General features: G+C 33.4%; 2 protein-coding genes across 2 annotated transcripts in view; both read right to left on the bottom strand.

The window, feature by feature from the left end:
• Positions 1-4,551, bottom strand: part of LOC129216284 (uncharacterized) — a 34,228-nt gene extending 29,677 nt beyond the window's left edge. Inside the window, exons 1-2 of the mRNA XM_054850494.1 lie at positions 4,532-4,551; positions 2,199-2,438 (exon numbers count right to left, since the gene is read on the bottom strand). Coding sequence (XP_054706469.1) covers positions 2,199-2,438; positions 4,532-4,551 — 260 coding nt within the window. The remainder of the gene's footprint in view (positions 1-2,198; positions 2,439-4,531) is intronic.
• Positions 4,552-8,738: 4,187 nt separating this feature from the next.
• Positions 8,739-24,916, bottom strand: part of LOC129216283 (uncharacterized) — a 107,257-nt gene continuing 91,079 nt past the window's right edge. Inside the window, exons 16-22 of the mRNA XM_054850493.1 lie at positions 21,710-21,779; positions 19,326-19,452; positions 18,051-18,239; positions 16,471-16,641; positions 14,067-14,133; positions 12,690-12,869; positions 8,739-8,917 (exon numbers count right to left, since the gene is read on the bottom strand). Of these exons, the coding sequence (XP_054706468.1) occupies positions 8,751-8,917; positions 12,690-12,869; positions 14,067-14,133; positions 16,471-16,641; positions 18,051-18,239; positions 19,326-19,452; positions 21,710-21,779 (971 nt within the window). The 3' untranslated portion in view covers positions 8,739-8,750. The remainder of the gene's footprint in view (positions 8,918-12,689; positions 12,870-14,066; positions 14,134-16,470; positions 16,642-18,050; positions 18,240-19,325; positions 19,453-21,709; positions 21,780-24,916) is intronic.

Raw genomic sequence — 24,916 nt, 5'->3', positions numbered from 1 at the left:
TAAAAAGTTAAAGTAAACAAGAAAAAGCTATTTAGTTAGCTTTGACCCAAGCTAACTCGGGAGACTTGACTCAAAGAATAATGTGATGTTTTTTCAATGAATTTTTGTTTATGAAGAGCTAAAATATTGTGATTTAAACCTTAATGATTTGCTTTTATTTAAGCAATAACTTTAATATTGTGAATATGAGGGGGGGTGGTTGTTTTTCTCTTAAAAAATAACTAAAATATTTTGACCTAATAAAAATTTTTTATTTGACAAATAACTAAAATACTAATGATCTTTAAGCCCAAGGATTTGCTTCTTAATAAAATAACTGAAATATTGTTAAGGTCTTAACTGATGAAGTTTTGAATTAGACTTCTGCTTTTCTGCTGATGTGCTATGGGATTAATTTTTAAAAAATCTGTAATATTTCACCTAGAGAGTGAACATTTGTTCATTCACTTCAAGCATCACTTATTACAGCAAAAAACACCATAAAACCTGCGTTTTGGATTTCAATTTCTAGGAGTCTTCTATCATGCGAAGGGTCATGTCTCACTAGGTGTTGGATCAAATCTCCCTAGCTCTAGGGACATTTAACCCATTTGCAGATGTGATGAATATAATTTTTTGTACCATTATGCTATTATTTTTAGCCATAATAATGCCCAAAATGACAATCTATTTATATGCATATTTTTCATTTCATTCTAACTATTCTACAAATAAAATAGAAAATAAAAAACCAAAAATTTGGTCAAGTCTCCCTAGATCTCCTATCACTGTTATCGAGGTATATGTATAAATTACCACAAAGTTTTTTTTTCTTTTTTTAAATAACCAACTTAGGCTTAATACACTTTTCTGAAATATACAACTATTTTGGCTGTTAAAAAGTTTCATTCCATTTTCAATTCCTAGTTTAGACTGAATTTATTATGAGATTACTTAGGCTCCCTTCACACAGCATTTTAGTTGAGTCAACTTTTGAGAGCGTGGTTATTAGGAAGTGTAACCAAGCAAGAAAATAAAGTACAATAGACCCTCGTTTTAGGCCGGGATTACGCTCCACGGAAATGCTGCGTAAAATGAAACCGTATAAATTGCGACTTAATAAGAGTGTTAACATAGGGGTTAGGTTCCGTAGAAGAAAAAATAATCCATTCTAGTGATAGATAAATGTATATAATAAATTTAATGTGTACTTATTCCAATACATACGCGCAACATGTATAAAGAAAACATGAATTAACTTAGTGCTTATTAAAAAGAGCTTTTTATGTTATTCTTAGGCATACAATAAAAAAAATTCTCTGTAGTTCGATGTGGGGCATTAACGCTTCCATGATCATTCGCTTAATATCCACGACGGGATCTTCCTTCACTAATAAATCAGATCATTTGTCATTGTCCAGGGAATTGCTCAAAATTTTCAGTGAAAGCTTTTGGTTGTGTATCATTGATGTTCTCATTGGCTTGCCACTTTTAAAAGTTCTTCCTGTGAATTCTAAGTTGTGCGAGTTTAATAACTTTACTTTTGAAAAGTGCTCTACAACCAATCGCAAAAAATGCCCCCAGAAGCCAAGCTCGCTAGTTAGCACGTCAAAATGCAGTTTATTACTTGTCATCTACAATCTCAGGAGTGAATATTTTCAAAGCATCCGCGGATTTCAGGAGTTGGGATCTTGAAAGCATTTCGATTTTCGCATCCGCGTAAAATCGAAACTCATCCGCGTAAAATAAAATAAAGGTGTCAAATCTTAAACCGCGTGTAATCGAAACCGCGTAAAATAAACCCGCGTAAAACAAGGGTCTACTGTAATCGCCTGGAATCTTTAACACGACAGTGAACTCGGACACATGTGCCACTACCATTCTCATCCCGATGAGTTGAATCAACTAAAAGGACATTGCCAAGCGTTTGCTCTACGCACGAATAAACTAGTTGAGTCAACTCAGTTCAATTTAAACATCGTCGTGGAACAGATGCTCGAATCAATTCGGCTTAGTCCAGTGTTGTGGGATATGAAATTACTTCTTTTATGTTCCCTTTTCATTCGAGAAGAAAAGTTGATTCAACTCCTCCTCGTGTGAACACAGCGAAAAATTCCAGTTAACTAGCTAACAGGCAACTTTTTGAAAAGTTGATTCAACTAACCGCTTAGTGAGCAGGAGACCCAAGAAATATACAAACTAAATGATGAAATTATTACTTCAAAAACTGCTTCACAGCCAGTGGACTGCTATCTACGATGACGACCTCTTTGTTGTTCTTTTCTTCCATGTCGATGTGGAACATGATGCGGAACACTTCACTCATCGCTGACAGGACGAGGCTGTGGGCAGGGAAGTGCCACCGGTTGCCCTCCCACTCCACCTTGATGGAAATATCGCTGTCTCTCTCGTTCATAAATAGTTTGTGTCCGGCAGCGTCGCAGGGTGTAATCATTTCACTAAATAGAGATGAGAATTGAAAATGATTTAATCAAGCTTTAAAACCATTTTTCCTCATAGTCTTCCACGAGGATGGATCCAGCGTCTGATTTTGGAGGGTGTCATAACATAAAAGTTATATTTAGGCATAAATGAGGGGTCTGAAATATTGTTTTCTAAATATTCCTAAAACAGTTTTGAGCTATTTTTTGGTCACTTAAGGGAGGGGGAGGATTATTATCCACATGACCCCCTCTATGGATCTGCTCCTGGTACTATTGAACTTGAGTCTGGCATCAAGTTTATTTAACGGCAGTATCTGAAGAAATGAGGCGTTTTGAATGCAGTATTAACAATAGGAAAATGTCAACAATATGTCAACAATTATGTCAAACAAAAAATAAGATCTTTTTTCGCTCTTTTTTTCAATGCAAACCAACTAAGCAAGCTTGTAAAAAAAAAAAAGCTAACAAAACATATGAAATGAAAAATTGCTGTTACTGCTCTTTATCTGATCACGGCAGAATAGTTCTCATACAAAAGACTGAAACTAATAGCTAGTGTAGAATGTCGGAGATAACAATCCGCTTTTGTTAACCCTTTAAGAACCATGGGATACAGGTATGTCCCTCCAAAGGCCAAATTTTTATAAATAAACGAATACAAATAATTCATTATTTGTATTCGTTAATTAATTATGATGAAACATCATAATCCTAATATAAGACATGTTTACAAATATGACGTTTTTCAAAATGAAATTACCGTGTAACTAAAGTTCATCTATTGAAATTGTCGCATAGTATCATGCTTCTACGTTTATTCAAGATGACTTTTTACTTGAAGATTAAATGTAAGTAACGTCAATACTTATCCAAACACTTCTCGGATAAATAAAAAATTAATCTAATTTTGAAAAATTGTCGAAGTTTTGCATGTTTAATGGACCACGTAGGCACACCTCTCCTATGAAATCTATTATAACAACTTTCACAAAACTTGATATAGATGTTATTTGCGTTTCCATTTAATTGCTTTATGTATTAAAAACAAGTGTCCACGCTCTATTGCAAATCTTATGATCTTGAAGGGTTCACGCCTTGACAACATTACTTCTAGCTTAGACAATTCACGATAATAGTTCCTAAAAGACGAGACATAAAACAACAATTTCTTAATAGATGCTACGCATGAGTTTAAGCAAAGAACTTATTTGCAAAGAGCCCTTGAACCTGATAACTAACTTAGCAATATTTAAGATTCTGCAAGCAAAATTATTAATAAAGCAACAGAAAATATTCCGGCGAAATATCTTATCAGAACGCGTATAAAAATGCAATGAACGTATTTATTTCAACGGAAAGTACGTGTAATATTTGATTGTGTTTGATATGTGTACACACATTTCGATTAAATAAAGTAATAACGTTATATAACCCCATTGCTGCAATTCCCATATTTATCGCAGTATTATGAGCTTCATTGAAAATAAATATACATATAAATTCAAAATATTAGGATGCTTAAATTGTAAAATGTGCCAGCAATTTGAAAATATCATAAAGAAAAGTAGAAATACTTTGATACTACGTAACGTATAGAGTATACATATTTGACAACGTATATTTAATTGCATTAATTCATTATGAAGAATTGAAACAATGTCTTACATTTTTGCATAAATGATTTCATACTACACATATGCAAAACAACGCATTTATGTACAAAGATTTCGAATACTTTTGACAAATAATGTTACACTTTTTTTCTTCAAAAACGTAAACGCTTTGTTTCACTTTTTTTCTAAATTCATCACAAGTAAATAACAAGTATTAATATGTTAAACTCATCATTTTTATAACAATATCTGTAAAGAATAACTAACCTGTTTATTCCACCTAACAAAACTTCTAGTCACCTGAAATGAAAAGTAAAATTACCAGGTGTTTCAAGTTCGTTCACTTGGAGATGATGTTAAAATTACTTCACTTCAACCTGTCGGTCAAACAGTAAAATAATCACATTACACATCCTACTGATAATCTTTTGTAACATTGTCACTTTGAATGTTTTGACTATAATATTTTTTCATTTCATTTGAAATGAGTCTTACCTGACCGAAGCAGTCTTCATGTATATCAAAGTTACTATTGTGATACAAGAAGCTAACCAGCTTCACATACAACAGAAGACTGGGGACTAGGCACTTTGCCTTCGGAAAACACACAGGAAACATTTACATCACAAAGACAAGGAAATAATACCGAGAGCAACGGTGGGATCGAACCCACTACCTCGTTTACTGCACGCGGGCAACTGTCGGAGCAAGCGCTTCCCACGGATCGGCTACGGAGACCCCCCCATATTGTTGTTGTTGTTGTTGTGTGCCAGCTAGGCTGGCAATTTGAGGTGCGCTGCTTGACTTTCCCAACTGCACCGTGATTTGGTGTGAAGTCCGACTTCCACAGTACACACATGTCATAAGGACCCGTTTGTAGGGTAGACAACCATTCACAGCATAACAACACATTCACACAAAGGAAAGACAAGGACAGGAGAGAGAAAGTACATCCATGCCCATGCCGGGATTCGAACCCGAGACCTCCCCGTCGCAGTCAAACTCCACTGACCACTAGACAGGGCGGGCGGCATAGTGTATAGTTAAAACCGACATTTCTTTTCCAATTTTGAAAAAACGAAAGTATTAGCCATCTTGTATCACGAATTTTTCCAGCTAATCATTAATTCTCTTTTGGAGCCTCCGTGGCTCGTGATAGAAGCTTTGTCTTCTAAGCCAGAGGTCGGTTTGTCTTGTAAGTCGGAGGTCGTGGGTTTGATTACCGCCGGGGCCTTGGATATTATTTCCTTAGCTTGTGTTTTAAATCGTTCCAGTGTGTGTCTGGAGGCAAGGCGCTTTGTACGCAGTCCTCTATGTTGTTGAAGCTGTTAAATTTCTGTATAAGTAAATAAATAAACCCATTTTTGTATTTATTTCCTTATTTTATCATTTTCAAATGCACTGCGCTTAAATTTTCAATTCACATTAATTTTTCTGCATTTGAGTGGTTTAAGGAGATATGATTGTTTTAATAAAACACTTGTGTACTTTTGCTGCCTCGTGACATACGCGGTAGATCACGTGCCTCAAGCTTTTTAAGCTCTGGGTTTGAATCTCTGCAATCAGTTAGAATTTCAATTCTTTTGATCATGTTCATCAGGCTGCTTTCGGAAACAGTTCACAAGTTAAGCTGCGTGGTTACATTTATGACGTCACTGGTAACTTTCTAATGAGAGCCCGGTTGAATAACTGTGTTTCCAAACGCTTGCGGTGGCATTGGTGCGACCAATCCGTATTTCCTAACCTACCCTCAGTGCGTATTTTAATTCAAGGGGGCCGTGGTAGCCCGGTCGGTAGAGTGTCGGATTCAGGGCCGAAGGGTCCTGGGTTCGAACCTCGATGGTCGAAGACCCACCGTCGTCATTAAAGGGGACTGGGTGACGTTAAATATGCTCGTGGTCTCAATGTCCTCCAAGTGAAACGATACCTCTGGGGGGTGCTAGCACCAGGTAGCTATTAGCTTCTGGACTAGTTCTAAATTCTCATTAACTGTTCGATCCGGTGATGGTGCTGCCATCTATCGGTGTATAAAATAATGGAGGCAAGGCACTTAGTATGCAGTCCTCGACATAAATACAGTTGTAGTCAGTTGTGACTCTGAATAGGAATAGGAATTTTAATTCAAGCTGTATCGGCTGTCCGTGTTAAAACTATGTACATGTGGAAAGAAACGATGTTTGGTATGTACGTGATTTCTGACTTAGGTAAGTTAAATGATGTATGTCTTAGTAAGTTTAAATTATTTCTTCGTTATTTATGAACGTTATATGTTGTCACGCATAGTATGGTAGGAAATCCATGTTATTGATTCTTAAAAGAAATTATTTCCAGCATCAATTTATGAGAAATTGTTCTTGCTTTCTATCGTGATAGATCAAACTAGGGGCTTTAATGTTTGCCTTTGCATCGCTGTATTAATTTGGAAATGATTTCATCGTTGTTACCAAATTGATGGTCTTAACTCCTTCTGAAACATCAAACCATCATGATGCAAGCACACCACTGTTAAACTCTTGGCATGTCAATTTTGCATGATATTAATTGTGTTTTTAAACGCTTAGTATTTATAGCTAATTAATAACCAATTCTACTTTTTGCATCACGTGCATAATTCTTCCATTTGTGCGTTAATTAGTTATTAATTGTCTTATCATTCGTTTCATTTCTAACTGAAGTGCACGTTTCTGTGAGGGGTCGAGTCTTGTTTTTTGTGGATACGTCAGATCAGTTTTTTTTTTTTTTTTTGCAACTAATTAAACTGTAAAACCACAAAGCAGTACGAGGGACCCTAGGGTGGCATTGTGATCAATGCCTTAATAAAGCAAATTGCTGATCTATGAAGAAAACATTTTTAAATCGAACCTCAAATATAGTACATTTAAAGAACATATGCAAATGATGTTTCACGCAGACACTGTTTTATTTAAAAAGTTTAGGTTTAATATGCTCTAAAAGGTATAAGTGTGTTTTATTCTAAAGAAACTAATGACGGTTCTTCTCTTCCTTTTCTGCTTGTTTAAAAACAATGGGATGTAAATTCTCAATGTTCTTGAAATAAATGTCTGATTCCTTTTTATCTTCAGTAGAATTAAAAGAGCATGCAGTTGATTTATTAGGAAACTAGTGATACCCGCACGGCTTTGCCCGTAGTAGAAAATTAAAAGGTCTTTTGGTTCGCCTGTATATTTACAAATAATGTATGATGAATTTCTCGCCAACTGGATTGCCCATGTTACGATTCCACGTCATGATAACTTGGCAATTTACTCGTCCATCTTATTATGATTTTGCTCGGGAAAATGCACTTAAAATTGGAATAGAAAAAGAACAAAATTCGAATTTTCAAAAAATCGCTTCGAGGTGCACATCTCCATGCTACAAACTAATTCTGTGCCAAATTTCATGAAAATCGGCCGAACGGTCTAGGCGCTAAGCGCGTCACAGAGATCCAGACAGAGAGACTTTCAGCTTTATTATTAGTAAAGAAGTATACGCTACATTCCTGCACTATACTTTTCATTTACAAACAAATCACAAATCTCACGGAAGGCAACCAGTTTTATGAAGAATTTAGTTGTTAAATAGTTTTGAAAAAGTGCATAGTTGCAAAGGCGTAGAGTAATTTTAAAATTTTGTTTCTACCTATTTTGAATTCAGCTGATGAGGTCTACGCTTCAGCAAATTTTTAATTATTATGCTCTTTTAATATCATGAAATACCTCAATGCTGTCATGAAATGACATAATATTATGTAATTAATATCATGAAATGCTTACAACGCACAGTTAGTAACTAGCCCACTGAGAAATGATTATCTGTGTAAATTTATAACGAAAACTATGCTGCGAGCAAGAAAAATTGTTAGTTGATCATCGACGGATGTGCATTTTTAAATGATACTGTTTTTAAATTGTAAAGAGCGTAAGCGTAACTATGCATATTTGAATTTCACAGAAGAAATGAATAAAATAAAATTAACATTACAAACAATTTTGCGATGTTTTTGTTTGCTCGTAGCAGAATTAATGTTTTACGCTTCTGTAATTTTTCGAGACTCAATATTTTAACGCATGTGCTTAATACACGGGTAGGAAATGATATTTAGATGCCCTCTCAATTCGTTTAAAAATAAATAATGTCTAATATCATATATCGTTATTTAAGACTATTTAGTTTTCATAACAATGACCATTTAAAACATCGATAAAATCTTAGCTTCGATCATCATCCTTCTCTAGAAATTGAGTTTTTGAAAGATTTTTTTGCCTTGATGGTTATAAAACACTAAAGTTTGTAAGTAATCTTGATCTATCATTTGTGTAATCTTTTCAGTGTTCTAAATTATACATTTCAACACTTGCAAATAAAGAGCCATTTAAATAAGTATATTTTATAGTTTATTCTATCTAAGGGATTCAAGCCCCAGCTTTGGCCTTGATAAAATTTAAAAGATGTCACCAGCAAAATTATAGTCGCTGCACGTTTAGCTTAAAATATTTGTCATTAGTTGAGTTACATAAATTCAAAATAATTTATTCATTAAGTATTTCTAACCCGTACCATTCAATATTCTGAAGAAGAAAAAAAAGAAATCCGAAATTCTTGACATGCGTACAAAAAAAAAAAAAAAACACAATGCACTACACATTTAAATCATACATTTTAGAAAAACAATACAACAGTAACATAACGATATTTTATTGTACAAAACTATTCACATTTTTTTTCGAGGATTTATTTCAATTCTGATTCCTTCAAGAGGACGTAGGACAACTTCATCAACGATCTGTACTTTATCTCTTGGATCTAATGATCTGATTTTATATTTCCTCAAAATCGAAGAAATCACCGTTTTTTCTTCCATCATTGCAAATCTTTGCCCTGAAAATAAATGTAAAGTCATCAGCGATTCCATGTAGAAGCTTTTGTGTCTTACTTTCTATTTCAGTAATGAAATATCGCATCCCGAGAACAAAAATGACACAACTCAAAAAGAGCATTGGAGAAAAATCATATGCAATACATTTTTTAACTGATTTACTCTCATATACTGCAGTGCACAAATAACATTTATGATATGTTTACTGATTGGTTTTTATAGTCCGTATTCATAGCGAATAAAGTTCGAAATTGTTCTTTTAATCATTTATGTTTTAGTTATGTGTTAGTAATGATTGTGCCGTTTATACGCCACCACGCACTAGCTAACTTTGTGAGAAGTTGTGTGGTAAGCAATGCCATTAAATTTGGAATTTAAAACCGAACATTTAGTATTTTTTTTCAAACTTTAGAGTTGTATCGTTTCTACGATATGATGAATGATGTAAAATTGAACCGACGCGACAATTACTTAAATATAATTCTCAACCGCCCTTTTGATTTTGCTGTGAGTGAAAAACATTGTTGGATTTACTAACTGAATGCTAAAATACATCGGTTGTATAATAATAATGATTGCATTGGGAGCAGTCAAAGGCAATTTCACGGTAATAATTTTTAAAAAGTCATTTATAATTTATTTTAATTTTTAATCGAAACTATTGTCCATAGGTGTTTAGGTATTTATTCCATTGTGACATCAGTAACATTATACCGTGCTCGTAAAAAAACTTTGTTTGCTATTAGAATCAATTGCTCACGCTCTCTTTGATTTCAGCGTCCATTTAAACTTGGTGCCCTCCCAGTGCTTTTTAGAATTCGCCGAAGATAGGGAAGTTATATAGGGATAGATGTAAACTGTAGAGGATAGCTCAGAACTTCCACTTTACCCTTAAATGCATTTTTTTAACACTTTAAAATATGTTCTTTGACTTTAAACCTCTGCTCAAATCACAAGAAAAATACTTATAAAATCATAAGTTAATGCAGGGATGGTTTATGGTTAAACAAAAGTTTTTGGCAACATTGAGCTTTAACAGAAAAACCGACCAATAATTTACCATCAAAGGTCCCAAAACATTCATAAAAATTGTAAAAATGCCTTACTACAGGCTTTCTCAAACTGGGTGCCGCAACACCCTGGGGTGTCGTAGGAAAAGACGAGAGGTGCCGCGAAGTGTCCATGATATTTTTTGGTGGGTGTGCAAAATAAGGTCATCATGTAGACCAATGAGGTCTCCTCTCATTGTTTGATGTAGCATAGTAAACATTTGCTAGATCGTGACGTTATCGTGATCAGAAACATAAACTGATCATCAAGTGCAACAAGCAGTTTCAAATCACCTGGTGGCGGTGTAGCGACATCATAGAAGAGTGATGTCAAAACTACCTGACCTTATTTTACGGTAAGTTTTGTTTCTACATGAATCACTGTAGGTTACCAGTATGAAAAAAGTTATTTATTGTTCTTGAAGCCTAATATAAGTAGTTGACGTATTCAAAAAGATAAAATGTCGTTTTATACCGTAATTTTTTCTTGGGATTTGATAACCAAGAAAAGTACATTGTCGGTCAATCAGACTATGTTCGTCATCGTCTTATTTTCATGCTGGTGTCCTTTTATAAGACACCGGAGTATCGGGTAGAGGTAATGATCTTTTTTTTTATTTTTATGATATTAAAGATTTTTTCAATTACCTTAAATTGATATGGACTGGGGTGCCGTGAGAAAGTTCTAAATAGTCAAAGGGTGCCACGAGTTGAAAAAGGGTTCAAAAAATACCCAGGAAATAAAAAGCAAAACACTTACATAATATTGATTACACTTACATAATATTTCCTAACTGAGTAGGCTTAGTTTTAAAGACTAATTTCGCATATAGTTAAATTAGTGTTTAATTCAGGATTCGGTGGGTTGTCAGTTACGTTATGTAGTTGTTTATAGAAGACCCCGACTTCAAAAGGTTATTAAAAATTAAGAGATCGTATATAATTAGTTAGGTATTTAAAATAATTCATCGTATAGTAATTTAAATCAGTGTTTATTTTATAATTCGGTGTTTAGTTTAGTTGATTTTTGTACTGAAATTGAAAAATAAATTTCATTTCTATGTTTGGGTAGGAAATAGAATGTAAGTGTAATCAGTTATTTTTTGCTTTTTAGTTCCTGGGTATTTTTTGAAGGCGTTTTTTTTTTATTTAAAAGTAATTTATTAGTTGGTCAGTTCTTCCACATTTCTTTAAAATCTTATGTACCGTTGATTGTAAAACGTTCATTTGAATTGAGTTGGAATGTTTTTTGCTAATCTTAAACAATGATGCAGTACTAAGATAAATAATTACCTTTGTGCTGAATAGTAAAGTCAGAACAAACAACGTAAGTAGAAGCACAAATTTGTAAATTACCGCAGACACGTGTTTCGGCGTTACAGGGAACGCCTTTTTCAATGCAAAAAATAATGAGCTTATGGATGAAAAGACATCCGACAAAAGCCAAGAGCAGATAAGCATGCAGCTTAAAAGATAAAAACAGCGGATTAGCCAAACACCAATGACAAAGTTATAAACCGACAAGGAACCAATAGGAATGCAAGCAAAGGCCAGGAGCTTTCCCTTAGGTACGAACCCAGAAAGAAAGAATTCAATTGGACAAGGATTAAGCCGAAGCTTAAACAAAAAGAAAAGAAATTGTCAGTAACCGTGAACCGCAAATCAATATAATTTTCCAATGTGTTAATGATCCATAAGTTGTTAAAATAATATCTGCAAAGTTGTTGAAATTGATTTGCCCATTCATGAATAACGTGTTTTACTCTTTTTAATTTGCATGCATTCATTTTTCCCTATTCAGGGACAAGTTGTGTTCAAACAGTTGTGATATTCTTTATTTTGAATTTGGATTGTAGTAAAATTCAATTCCAAAGTCGATAGTTTAGCTCCAGAAAAGCAATGGTTAATTCTCTGAAATTCAATTTTATTTATCACTTTCTTGCTTTTGCAGTGCAGTATGAGCCACCTGATTGAATTCACAATATAGAATAAATTTCCCATCCTTTAAGTTGTAATGACAAGAGATGCCAAATGTCTTGAAAAAGCAAGTATTACCCCAAATTTCAAATTCCAATGAAAACGCCATTGCAACTCAGGTGTTCTGAAAATCGGTCTGGTCTAAAGGCATGATCTAAATGGTAACGGATCTGGATAAAATTCTGGATTTAGGTCAATTCGTACTAGATATGAGCCTAAGTAAAGTGGTTTCTGTGCATACTGTTTCGTCAGTTGCAAGAAGGGTCTAAAGTTGCTTTCTCGACCCTAGAAACATCAATAGCATTTTCTTTGGAATTTGAAGCATTGGAACAATATTTGTTCACCGGACACATTTGGCATCTCTTGTCAGTACAGCGTAGGGGAGGGGGAATTAATTTTATATCGGAATGCATTCAGTGGGCTCATGCTGCAATGCAATCGCAAGAAAAATGTAAACAAAAGTTGAATTTTGTAGGAAAAACCATTGTTTTTTTTTTCTGGAGCTAAACTAAAAACTTTGAACCTTTGCTGTAGCCAAACTAGAGCAGATGAAGTCAAATCATTTTACCTGGGTTCATTTTTATTGTAAATTGATCTAAATCCAGAAATTATCAGTGACTATCAAGGTCATACCGTTTCGTAGTAAGCTTTTTTTTTTTTTTTTTGAAACTCGCGCGCTAAAAAACTTTTCCGTATTAAAAACTTTCCACGTTTGTAGAATCCCCGGTATGGAGCACGTGCAACTTACCAATGCAGTTCCTTGGACCTGCGGAAAACGGTACGTATGCAAATGGATGCCGCCCAATACAATTCTCTGGGAAAAACCTTTCGGGATCAAACTTCTCGGGGTTCGGAAACACCTCTGGATCGCGATGTAGAATGTAAGGAAACACAACGCACGTTGACCCTCTTGGAACGATGCGGCCTTCTGTTTGTTAAAAAAAGAAAATATCAATAACTTGAATTCGTCCCTGAGGAATTCAAATCACATTTTTCGCAATCAAGGTTGAGATAGGAATTTTATAAAGAAACAAAAGAAAAAAAAGAGAGATAATATTTTGGGCAGGGCTGCAAAGTCGGAGTTGTGGAGTCGGAGTCGGACTGAATTCAGGGTAAAGGATTCGGGATCGTCAGTCGAAGGTTTAAAATTCCAAGAGTTGAAGTCAGGGTGGGTCATTTTCTTTTAAATTCCGCAACCCTGCCTTTTACCTCGACTCCAACTGTTTTGTACTTGAATAAATATAGCAACAGGTAATAAATAACGATTATGAAGCAAAAAGAAAAAAGGGGAACACACCTTAAAATACTCTATTTAGAAAATATCTTTTGCAAAAGCGAAAATAAACAAAAACTTTCATTTACTTGAAAGACACACAAAGGATTTCGTTTAAACTGACTAGACAAAAAAACGCTCGTAAATAGCGTTTACGAAAATGAAATCAACAGTAAGATGCGAAAACATTTATCGTCTGCAAAAGAAAAATAGAAATAAAATAAATAAGTCAAACGTATAAAACGGCGAAAAGATCTATTAGCTGCAAATAAATAAATATATAAATGACTAGGATCATGTTACTCGCTGTCTGCCGACGGCAATACTGTCAATGGCATGTAGCTAATGTTTAAGTTCGCTGATTGAAAAGATTGGTTAAAAGCAAAATATCTGATATTTTCGATGTTTTAGAAAATATCCGATATTTTCAAACCCCTGTTACGAACCACTATATACGCCGCAACAGGGGCGTTCACAGGGGGGAGGGGATGAAGGAAACCTATTGGCCTGGGCTCGAGCCTGAAGGGGGCTCAATATTTTTAAAATTAGGGTTGAAATATAGGGGTAAACAATATGGAGGGAGCCCGTAAAAGTAATTTGTAACGGGCCTCAAAATTTCTGTGCACGCCCCTGCTCCACAGCAATGAAACTTTATTGATGATCATCTTGTAAACTAAGCTGAAAACAGCAAAAAATACATTTACTTTTTATCTTTCAATTTAACAATGAAGATAGTTTAATTTATTTTCTCATTCCCTTAGAATTTTCCTAGAAAAGAATCAATGAAAAAGAAAATGCAAATCAATAACTCAAAATTTGAATTCCGATCGTAGAAACATCAAATGAACTTACGAATTTGTATGTCCTCGTTTAAATTCCGACCAAATACTGGAACAGATGGATACAGTCTTAACGATTCCTAAGAAAAAAGTAGCAGAATATTAAATATTTCTTTTCTCTTTATCTTCTATACATATAATAAAAATCAAGTGTTAATAAATAATATCAAGTGTTATTTCTTGTATGAAAAACAGTTTCCCATTATAAGACAAAAAAAATATATCCCGCAATAAAGCCTTTACTGATTAAAAAGAGAATGTAAAATTGATGTTTTTTTATATCTAGCTTCTAGATGGCGCCTGCAACCATGTTTCTAGCACATTATTGATGAAATTTTAGAAATAAAATGATCGCTGATAGCAGAATAATTGCGGTTGTCATAATTTGATGGATGAGAGGTCTGTTTCCAAACATTTTCGCAACGATGCTGCTTTCAGAGGACAAATATTTTTTAATATAAAATTAACAACTGCGAAAAAATAGATTAATTTTTGCAAAGCAAATCAGAAGACTCCCTAGCTTTCTAAAAAGTAACATACTTCTGACACGAAATTCATCAAAAATATTCCATTTTTGCTCTTAAAATCTAAGTACAGGGTGCGGAGAAAGTTCCCACAATTTTGTTTAAAACGTTTTTTTGGTGTTAAAATCGTATGTTGGCGATTTATTTGGCACATATTGTTTATTGGCATTAAAAGTATTTGAAGTTTAATCATTTGTTTTTGGTTAGTACATTGAGTGAGTTATGAATCGTGAAAATGTGCGTGTTACTGTCGTTGAATTACACAAGAAACGAGTGAAAAAATGGAATGAAAACAGCCGAAATTATTCAAACGACTGGATTCAACAGTAAAACAGTCTATGACGCTGTGAAACGCTATAAGGAGACTGGAGGGACTGCCGACCGTCCACGGAATGGTCGTCCAACCACTGCAAAATGCCTGGAATGAGATAACGTTGGATGCGTGCGCGAGCATCGTCGGCAATTTCAGACTGCGGCTCTGAAAAGTATTGAAGCCCAAGGAGCCAATTTTGAACAATTGTTATAATTTTTTTGTTCAATGTTATTATTATTGCTTCAATAAAGAGTTTTTATTGCTTTAACTTGTTGATTTGTTGAATTATGTGTTAGTTACAGCTTATTGAAATATCTAATAAAATTGTGGGAACTTTCTCCGCACCCTGTATATGTACTATTATCAGATTATTCAAGTTATTTGCCTCAAATATTTTTCTGAAATTAACATTCAGCATGTGTGTAATACATGTACGAAAATTGCGAGTAAACGTGAATGAAATATGTTCTGTTTGTTTTCCTTTTATTGCTTTAATTTCTATTTTATAATGATAATTTCACTATATTAAACAACGTCAACCTAGTTTTCTTGTTGAATTAGTAACATGTTTCCATACTTTTCATTTCCTTTGTTACCATTAGGTAAGATTTTGCTGAGCTCAATAATTATTTATTTGAAGGACAAAATCAGAATTTCGTTACTTAATAGTTTCATTACACAGATTAACCTTCTCCTGAATTGCAGTATTTAGTGCTGTTAGATCAAAAGCCCCAAAATTGAACTTATAACAAAGTTGATGCACTCGAATAGTCATTTCGACAGCAGAAAAAAGGTACATTGCAGATGAAACTTTCAGTACTCGACAGTGTTTCTACATAACTTTAATTGACAGGACAGCGTCTTTAATCGGCAGAAGTCAATCAATGAAAGGTAGAAAAATAACTTAAACTACGTATTCAGTACTTAAACTTCTTCTTATTCACCAACAGTTTTTAAGTAAAGTCAGACACTCAAACTAATGATTGAAGCCTTCTTCAATCAAACAGGAGGCTTCATTCGGTACCCGACTGATTCTCGAGTCAACTAGTGAATATGGTCGTTAATGGGGTTGTTTCCTTCAGTCAAAAGTAGTACTTTTAGTCCCTGTAATCGATAGAATAAGCAAAAAATAACATGGACCCAGATAATTCTTTCATTTTCCCAACAGCTATTTTTTAATTGATTTTTTAAACTGTCCGAATTTTCAAACAAGGCGTGGTCTTGATGACGTCACAAATGATGCTCTTTGGCGCATCTTTGTGCGCCGTTTCCACGTTATGATAATCAAGAAACGAATTAAAATTGCGCTTTATGCTTGCTATCAACCATATCGTTGCTAATGCACGTGAGTAAAGATGCGAATTAAATACTATGCTCTGTGAATGGCTCTCAGAATGGCATTTCATCATTTATGAAATCATCGGCACGAAATGTAAACAATGAAAGCGCACCGATTTAAGTACTTTTTAAAAATATTGAAATTGATCAAATTATTTAAAAAATAGTTAGATCCTATGTTTCTAAGCATGTTCTTTCAGAAAAAAATACTTTTAAAATTTTGAAAACGACCCCATTCTTACTTTAATCACAGATTCCAAATACTTCATGTCTTTTAGATCGTCTGCTGTCGCATCACGGTCACTGTCCTGAAATATACAATCCAATTCCTCACGCACTTTGGATTGAATGCTTGGATGTAGACCAATCAGATATAAAGTCCAACTCATAGATATTGCCGTAGTATCATGTCCCTAAAGACGCAAGAGCACAATTCATTTCATGTTATTTCCAATTGTTTGGACTATACATAAATTAATAAATACATCTTCAACATAAAAATGTTTAATCACAGTAAACATTTGAAATACAAAGGTGATTTTGAAGAAATGAAAGGTAATGAAATGTCCATTACATGTTCGGAAGATTTCGGAATTGGAAGATCATTCCGAACAAGTATAAAGTATATATATGTCTTATAGATAGTGTGCCTAATGTGGTAGTGTAGCTACCAGGATAAGACAAAGTCTAACCAAAGTAAACGTTTCATACATTGAAAAAAATATTTTTTTTTCTTTTTAGTATTTTTTAAACATTAAAAGGTTTCCGTTTTAAACCGTTAAAACACAAGAGTGCTTCACTTTCAAAAAATCGCTGACTTCCTGTAGTCAAAAGAAAATTCTAATGCGCCAGATGAACTATTTGTGCTTTTTGGCGTAGGTATTTCGTACTTTACTTTTCAGCACAAAGGTATTTATTAATCTTAGCTTTGCTATATTGATTAAATATCGCTCTAGGGTTCAAACCAGATGTTCATTCTTAAGTCAGAATAAGTTTATTGAGTTTCTTAGTCAAGATGAAATGAAAAATTTGTGACCAGTAGTTCACCTTAAAATAAATATGAACATTTTAACTGAAATAACGAAACTGCAATTACTCTCGAGGAACAAAAGAACTCATAAAACAAAAAATGCGAATCAAAGTATGACCAAGAAAATTGAAAGTCACTCCAAAATTAAATTATAAATAATCTCAATTTACTATTTTGACGGAGTAATGGGGTTGTTTCCTTCAGTCAAAAGTACTACTTTTACTCACTGAAATTGATAGAATGACTAAAAAAAAAATAACATGGACCCAGAAAATACTTTCATTTTCCCAGCAGTTATTTTTTAAATAATTATTTGAAGTGTCCGATTTTGAAAACAAGGCGTGGTCGTTGTGAGGTCATAAATGATGCAATTTGGCGCATCATTCTACCACGTTTCCAAGTGATGATAATCAAGAAGCGAATCAAATATTACGCTCTACGCTTGCTATCAACCATATCGTTGCCAATACACGTGAGTAAAGATGCGAATTAAATCTTTTTCTGCATGAATGGCAACACTGAATGGCATTTCATCATTTGTGATGTCAGACGACAGAAACGTAAACAATAAAAGCGCACAGATTTAAGTACTTTTTTAAAAATATTAAACTTGAACAAATTATTTAAAAAATGGTCATATCCTACTTTTTTAAGCATGCTCTTTCAGAAAAAGAAATACTTTTAAAATTTTGGAACGACCCCATTCACGATTGTGCTCTTTAAATTACATTATACATGATCAAGGGGGGAAAATATTGAGTAAATTTAGTTGTAAAATAATCAAAACTATACCTCAAAAGTAAAAGTGTCCACTTCTTCCCTGATTTCTGTTTCCGATATCGAGTTTTGATTTATGTGTTCTTCCAGAAGAAGATCAAGTAAGGCTCTTTTGCTTCGCTTGTAGCAATCGGTATCTTTGGAGTCTGTTCTTTGACTCGCATCTTTTTGTTCAAGTTTGATTTTCTTCTTCTCGGCTATGAGCTAAGGAACATAATATAAAATTCAATCTGATTCATTCATTTGACGTTGCTTTTAAACTGCAGTCGCTTGCAAGTATTAAGTGTCTCACATCTAAAAATCACACTGAATGAAATTTCGGACCATGATATACGTTTACAAAAGAACAAAATAGACATGCAATGCGAGTTAAGTAAAAATTAATGGACTGTTAATGTTATTGGAGGTTTTGTTTTACATCAGTTATGATATCTACATGAAAAAACTTTTATATAATCATACACAGAAAAGTTTGGCTTTCTCTGCGAAGTGACCATGTCAGTTTATAGCAAATAATTATCGTTACTACAGTTTCTTCCCTTTCTATTCTTGAGAAATTTGATAAATAATGTATTCCTGCACTTCAATAAATTAATCAAGTTCTTCATTTTTTTTATAACAGAAGACTTTTAATTTCATAATTATGTAAAAATTTTAAATTATATTTTCCGCCAACAAAGCGCGAGCAAAACAATATTCACATTCCATCATAATAACTAAACTGTTCAAAGTCATTTCTTTTTTTTTTTTTTTTTTTTTGCCATTATAAAATAGCAATAGAATGCGCAGACAATAAATAAATTCACAACTAAAATAAACTATAGGGGGAGCTGCAGCCACTGTCTAATGGCGGATGAAAAAGGTAAAACTAACAAATGTCGTAACTTATAACTTGCTTTGATGCTTAGTGAATGACAGTAATTTTTCATCGTATTTGTGGGAAGCTTTCTTTTTTATTCTTCTGAAATTACATTACGCCATAAACTGTCTGAAGCCTGTAATTTACCCCAAAGAAAACACGTGGAATGGAATGTTTTACCTTTTTCTTTAGAATTGTTAATCACCGCAAGGTAGCGTATTCGAGCTCTGGAGTTGCGAATTAAATAATACAAAGAGTTTTATACATTGCAAGACGATAATCAATAGAAAATTTAAATGTAAAACACAGCAGACGATAATTTTACAAAAAGCAGTATCCAACTACTGACAAAATTATTTTTCATTTTTGTGTGTAAATGAGTCATAAAGTTTTTTGATGTACAAGAGAAGGAAACAAATTTTGTACTTTACTTTGTCAGTGAAATCATGAGCAATTTTCAAATTTCTGTAGAATCTTCTCCCAAGGGGACTCAGTTTAAAGATAAACTCGGGCCAAAGGGGTGGGTTTTGCATTCTTTCGAAGAATGTGCTAGTCAACCTGAAATAGAAAAAAACTGAATCATATAATTTTTTCAAATAAAATATCTTTATGTATAAATAATGATATTTATCATTTTACACAAATTAATTCCCATTTTAGCATTGGTTTCACTTCCCATATGATAACTCATAGAATTACGAACTGCCGTCATAAAGTCATCATATGACAATTATCAATATTTACCAATTAGTGCTAAACTTATTAAAACATTGCATCAGCATTTTGATACGCTTATAATTTTTCTTTGTCAATTCTGATCTCACTTTTTAATTGCTATACGAAGATACTCTACCACAGCCAGAATTGTTTGGGAAGGAGGAGTTAGCTCGTAAGAGCTTTATACGCATAATTTGCTAAAGTACTAATATCGGCATATGGCTTACAACCACCTCTCATTGCGCTCATACACAGATACACACATTGTTTTCGATGATTCATCATGTTTTTTAGAATATCAGTAATATATTTCCCGACGTCACCTCTCCCCCTTGAGCAACGAGTTGTTGGTCTAAAAGCAGCTTTCAAATGAAACAATCTGATTTTGTGGATTTCAAAGATATTTAAGCATTGATGTAGTACGACTAGATACACAACTACAGTAGTGGCAACCACTGACCACCATTGAACGCTGGAGGGTTGCCGAATCTCGAAAGTAAACGGGCAAAAGTTGTTTGCGTCACATAAAAGGAAGACATAGTGTACTTCGTCGATTGATATTTGAAGTTGCTTGTTCTGAAAAATTTATAGTAAACATTTTTTATTGAAATTTAGCTCAGAACTTTCTCCTTTTAGAAGGAGAGTTCCTTTAAAATTCAAAATTTTAGAATTCAAATTATTTTTTTTTATTTATTTATTTAATTACTTATTTATTTTTTACTTTAATAACTCATTTTTATTTATTTTTTTAATTTTGTACCATAAATAGAAATATGAGTTTTCAGTAGCAATGACACTTGGAGATTTTCACTAGTATTCCTTCACAAAACGATCCTCAAGAAATTCGCTCTTTTTTGAACAAACATGAAAATTGTAATCTTGCTACTTTTTCATAAAACTTCTTAACGCTTTTTGTTCTCTTATTCTGTCGACCTCTGCTTTTGCTTTTTCCTTCTTCAAGTTTCGTTCCGTTTGGTTTGAAAATTTCTAAATTTGAAAATTTTAAATAATTTCCATACGGAAGAAGCAAAGGAAGAGTTCGATCTGATAAGAGAACTAAAAGCTTTAAAAGGTTTTTTGAATATGCTTGTAGGTTACATTTTTCAGGTTTGTTCAAAAATGAAGGAAACATTTTTTCGATAAAAATTATGGTAAAATTCTCAATAAAAATGCGTAGTAAATTAAATAATGTTAGTCATAAACATCTAGCTTTATATCAGAAACTTTCCACATTCAACTGTCTTTTTTCTGGTAAGTTTTACAAAATTTCTTAATGGGTTGTCTACTTTGTCAAAAGTTAGCAAAAATACTTCATACGTATAATGGGGTTGTTTCCATCAGTCATAAGTAATACTTTTAGTCACTGAAGTCGATAGAATGAGCAAAAACAATAACATGGACACAGAAGATACTTTCATTTTCCCAACATTTAATTCTTAATTAACTTTTTTAAATGTTCAATTTTTCAAACAAGGCGTGCTCTTTATGACGTCACAAGTGATGTACTTCGGCGCGCTGAATGTTTAAGCTTGCTGTCTACCGCGTTTCCATGTTATGATAATTCAGAAGCGAATTAAATATTGCGCTATGTTACGCTTGCTATCAACCATATCGTTGCCACTACATATGAGTAAAGAAGCGAATTAAAGATTGCGCTCTACGCTTATGGCATCAGTGAAAGGCATTTCATCACTTGTGATGTCACGTGCAGAAGAGTAAAAAATGAAATCGAAAATGCGCACCGATTAAATTAATTGTTAAAAAATACTAAACTTTGTGAACTTATTTAAAAAATGGTCAAATTCTATGTTTTTAAGCATGCTCTTTCAGAAAAAAATGATTTTAAAATTTCGGAAACGACCCTATTATGCTTCTCGTGCGCTCTATATGATGCTTTCATTAGTTCGAAAGTCACAACTTCCGTTCGAAATGAAATAATATTCATCCCAAGATTTTCTAAGTATGATAGAGTGTAGCTTTATCAAAATAAGTTTGGATAAAATAACTCAGCTTTTTTAACTTTGCATAGAAACAGTTGAAGAAAACTATCATAATGATCTAAATTTAATTGCAACAGAAGATCAAGTTTCTAACTTACGCATTTACTGCGTTCACGTATGGATTGGAAGGATCCATCTGCGAGTGAATTTCTGCACCATGGATGGATTCTAAATGGAAACAAATTAACGCTTAAAATCACCAAAGAAAAAAAAATGTGTGCACAAAGCGACATTAATAACTCTACTTGAACAAGCCTATTGAAGGTGCTCAAGTAGCCTTCAAAGTTATAGGGCGTATTTAAGAGGGGACTTGAAAGGGTCCAGGCTAAACATAAAATAATTTTAAAACCACTCATCCATCCTTCTATATATAATAGCCAAAATCACTGATCGAATACGCTTTGACGTCAAAAGCAATGAAATCTCTACATAGTATAAAATGAAGTGTCTAAAAAGCGTCTGTTTGTTTGAAATCGCAAAACTCGAGAACTACCCGGCCGATTTCGCTGAAATTTTCACAATTTGTCCCTTTAAGTCCTGAGAAGGTTTGCAGACCAGTTCGAAAAAAAATTCGATAAATAGTTCTTTTTTTATTCCAATTTAGGCCCAATTTTCACATAAATTCCCGAATATGGGGGTAAAAAATTACTCGCAATTAGTAATATTACATATCGTTGGAAAGGGTAGGATTTTCCGCGTTCTACGCAATTTGTTCCAACGCTCTAACTTAATTGCGGCGGGAGGTATTTACGTTTTTAACTCGAATTTGTTTAGGCTTAGCTGAAATTTAGGCAATACTTTCTTCATTAAATACATCAATAAAAAGTGAAGGAATTGTCCTACAGTTTTCGTTTTGACACCATTGAAAAGAGCTACCTTTTTTACTTCAGATCTAACTCGACCTATGGTCGGAAGTTTAATTCTCTATCTCCATTAGAAAAAAAGTTACAAGCGAATTAAATGAAGTTCAAAAATCTGTTCTCTATTCAAGTTTTTAACCATTTTATTTTGCGTTTCCACGGTAACGCTTTTTGAATCCATTGTTTCTATCTTTCTCATTTTCAACTCTGAAACTTATTTTATTTTGTGTTTCCATAGTTACGCTTTTTAAATCCATCTTTCTCATTTTATTTTAATTTCTTAAAAGTATTTTAATATCAGTCGTCATTGTTTGGAGTTGAAATTTTGCATGATGATTTTTTTTTTCTTTTATTTATGCCTGATTGTTGAATATTCGTCACTTGACACAATTTTTGTTTTCAAAATAGACCGGGCAAAGCCGGGCAACGCAGCTAGTTATGTATAAACATGAATTACTTTACGATTGAGAATGTTTATTGAACTTTGCACAGATTTTTACGAATATAGCTGAGAGATTTTTGTGTTCTTTTTTGTTTTTTTTTCCAACTGTAGCCAGTTGTTTTGGGGACCAAAAAGAGTTAATATATTTCGACCTCAGTGATGTTGTCCGAAAGGAGCAATAAATTATCCAAAATTATGCTACCCAAAATTCAACTCCCAAAATATCCCCAAACAGTTAGTAGCTTCACTTAAATGAAGAAGCAGTTTTCACCCGTCATACATTGACGTTTAATTTTCTAGTTTTTGAATATAGTCCAGTTGCATACTTAGGGTAAAAGACCCTCCGTGGGAAATTTCGTGAGGAAATTGTGAGATCAATTTTAATGCATTCCTTATGGCCTATATAACTATGCCTCACCGGGTGTTTTGCTTGAATTTGTGTCAGACGGCCTGTGTGACGTCATTAATACAAGATTGCGGCTGCACTAGATACTGAAGAAAATTTTCGGTTTTGACTCATTTTTAAGGCATATTATGAAATTTATTCAACGTTTATTATATATTTAACATTTTAATACTATTATATTTCAAATTTAAAAACAAATTATCTGTATAAAATAAATTATTTATTTTGTTATTTCTGATTTTCGATGCAGATTTTTAGAACTTTTTTAGTAAACAATAGCAGTTAAAAATATTTTGGGAAGCTTGTACAATAAAAATCAAATTTATTATTCCAAAAAACCTGTAAAATTATTTGCATACACGTGTTTTTGGGGTTATAAGAAGCTTTTTTTTTTTTTTTATAATGTAGAAAAAATTTACAACTTCCGTTACTTAATTTCGGAAGCAATGACAATTTTATATTTTACATTTTTTGTGCTCTAAGTAATGAATAAATTATTTAAACTCTGATTTTAATTCAAAAATATAGATTTAAAAGTAAACAAACAGGTCTTAAGTGTCACCAATATCGCTTTGTTGGCTGTGCTTTTCACATAAGTCCTCATCACCTCCACACATACAAAGTTCAGTGCATGCAATGTTTTAAGATTTGCATTTGCATGAAACAAAATTGTATTTTGAGCCTACTGCTTTTAAAAGATGAACCAACGAAGGTCTCCGATATCTGAAATCTTGGTCAGCGGCATATACAAGGAGCAAATAAATCCTTCAATAGCAACTTTATCATTTGTATTAAATTATTCGGTTGACCCCAGATGACTCAGAGCATCAAGAGTATTTTTGTCTGCCGTCTTATAAATTTTTCAAAAAGATGGTTTCCTTTCTTAGCAAGTAAACCTTTTGTATCACATCCTGATAGAGCATGGAGTCCTAATATTCCTTGATTTTTTTCTGGTCCTAATGCTCTCATAATGCCTTTAATATCTCTCTTTGTGTTTTCTTATCTTTTAATGCTTCCCCATATGCTGAACATTTGGGCTTACTTGTCTTTGCAATTTTATAGGACATTATTTCAGTCAGGGACTGAGGTAATGTCGAAAGGGAACGGGATGCTGAAGGTATGGTAAGAGAAAGTGGAATTTATCAACAGAAAAAAGACTCGGATAGACAAAGTACCATTACAATGCCATGCAAAGTACCCTTCCCATAAGATGTATCTTCAAAGAAATCAATGTTATCTGCAGCACAAAATAAAAATCTTGCCTTTTTCAAATCAGGAGGAATATACATCCCGTCACTATCATCCATGCACCTTATAAACCCATTTGCTACCTATGTTTCCAAACGTAGAACTTCAGCATAATCAATCGAAACACATAGTTTATGCAAAAAATCAATTATATATTTGCTTCGGGTAACAGAGTACATAGTAAGGCCAACACCAACTTGCAAAGGAATATCTCGAGCATGTCGATAAACAGTTTCTTTCGAAGCTTGGTACGGAGACAGTATTTTATACATGAATATGTGTGACAGTCTTTTAGTTTTATTCAGCACGATATTGTCCTGCACCTCAGAAATAGAATTAATTTCGAATT

The sequence above is a fragment of the Uloborus diversus genome, chromosome 2, assembly GCF_026930045.1.
Source record: "Uloborus diversus isolate 005 chromosome 2, Udiv.v.3.1, whole genome shotgun sequence".
Classification (NCBI taxonomy): Eukaryota; Metazoa; Arthropoda; class Arachnida; order Araneae; family Uloboridae; genus Uloborus; species Uloborus diversus.
Note: the sequence above shows the minus strand (reverse complement) of the source record. Positions and strands in the feature narration are given on the sequence as shown.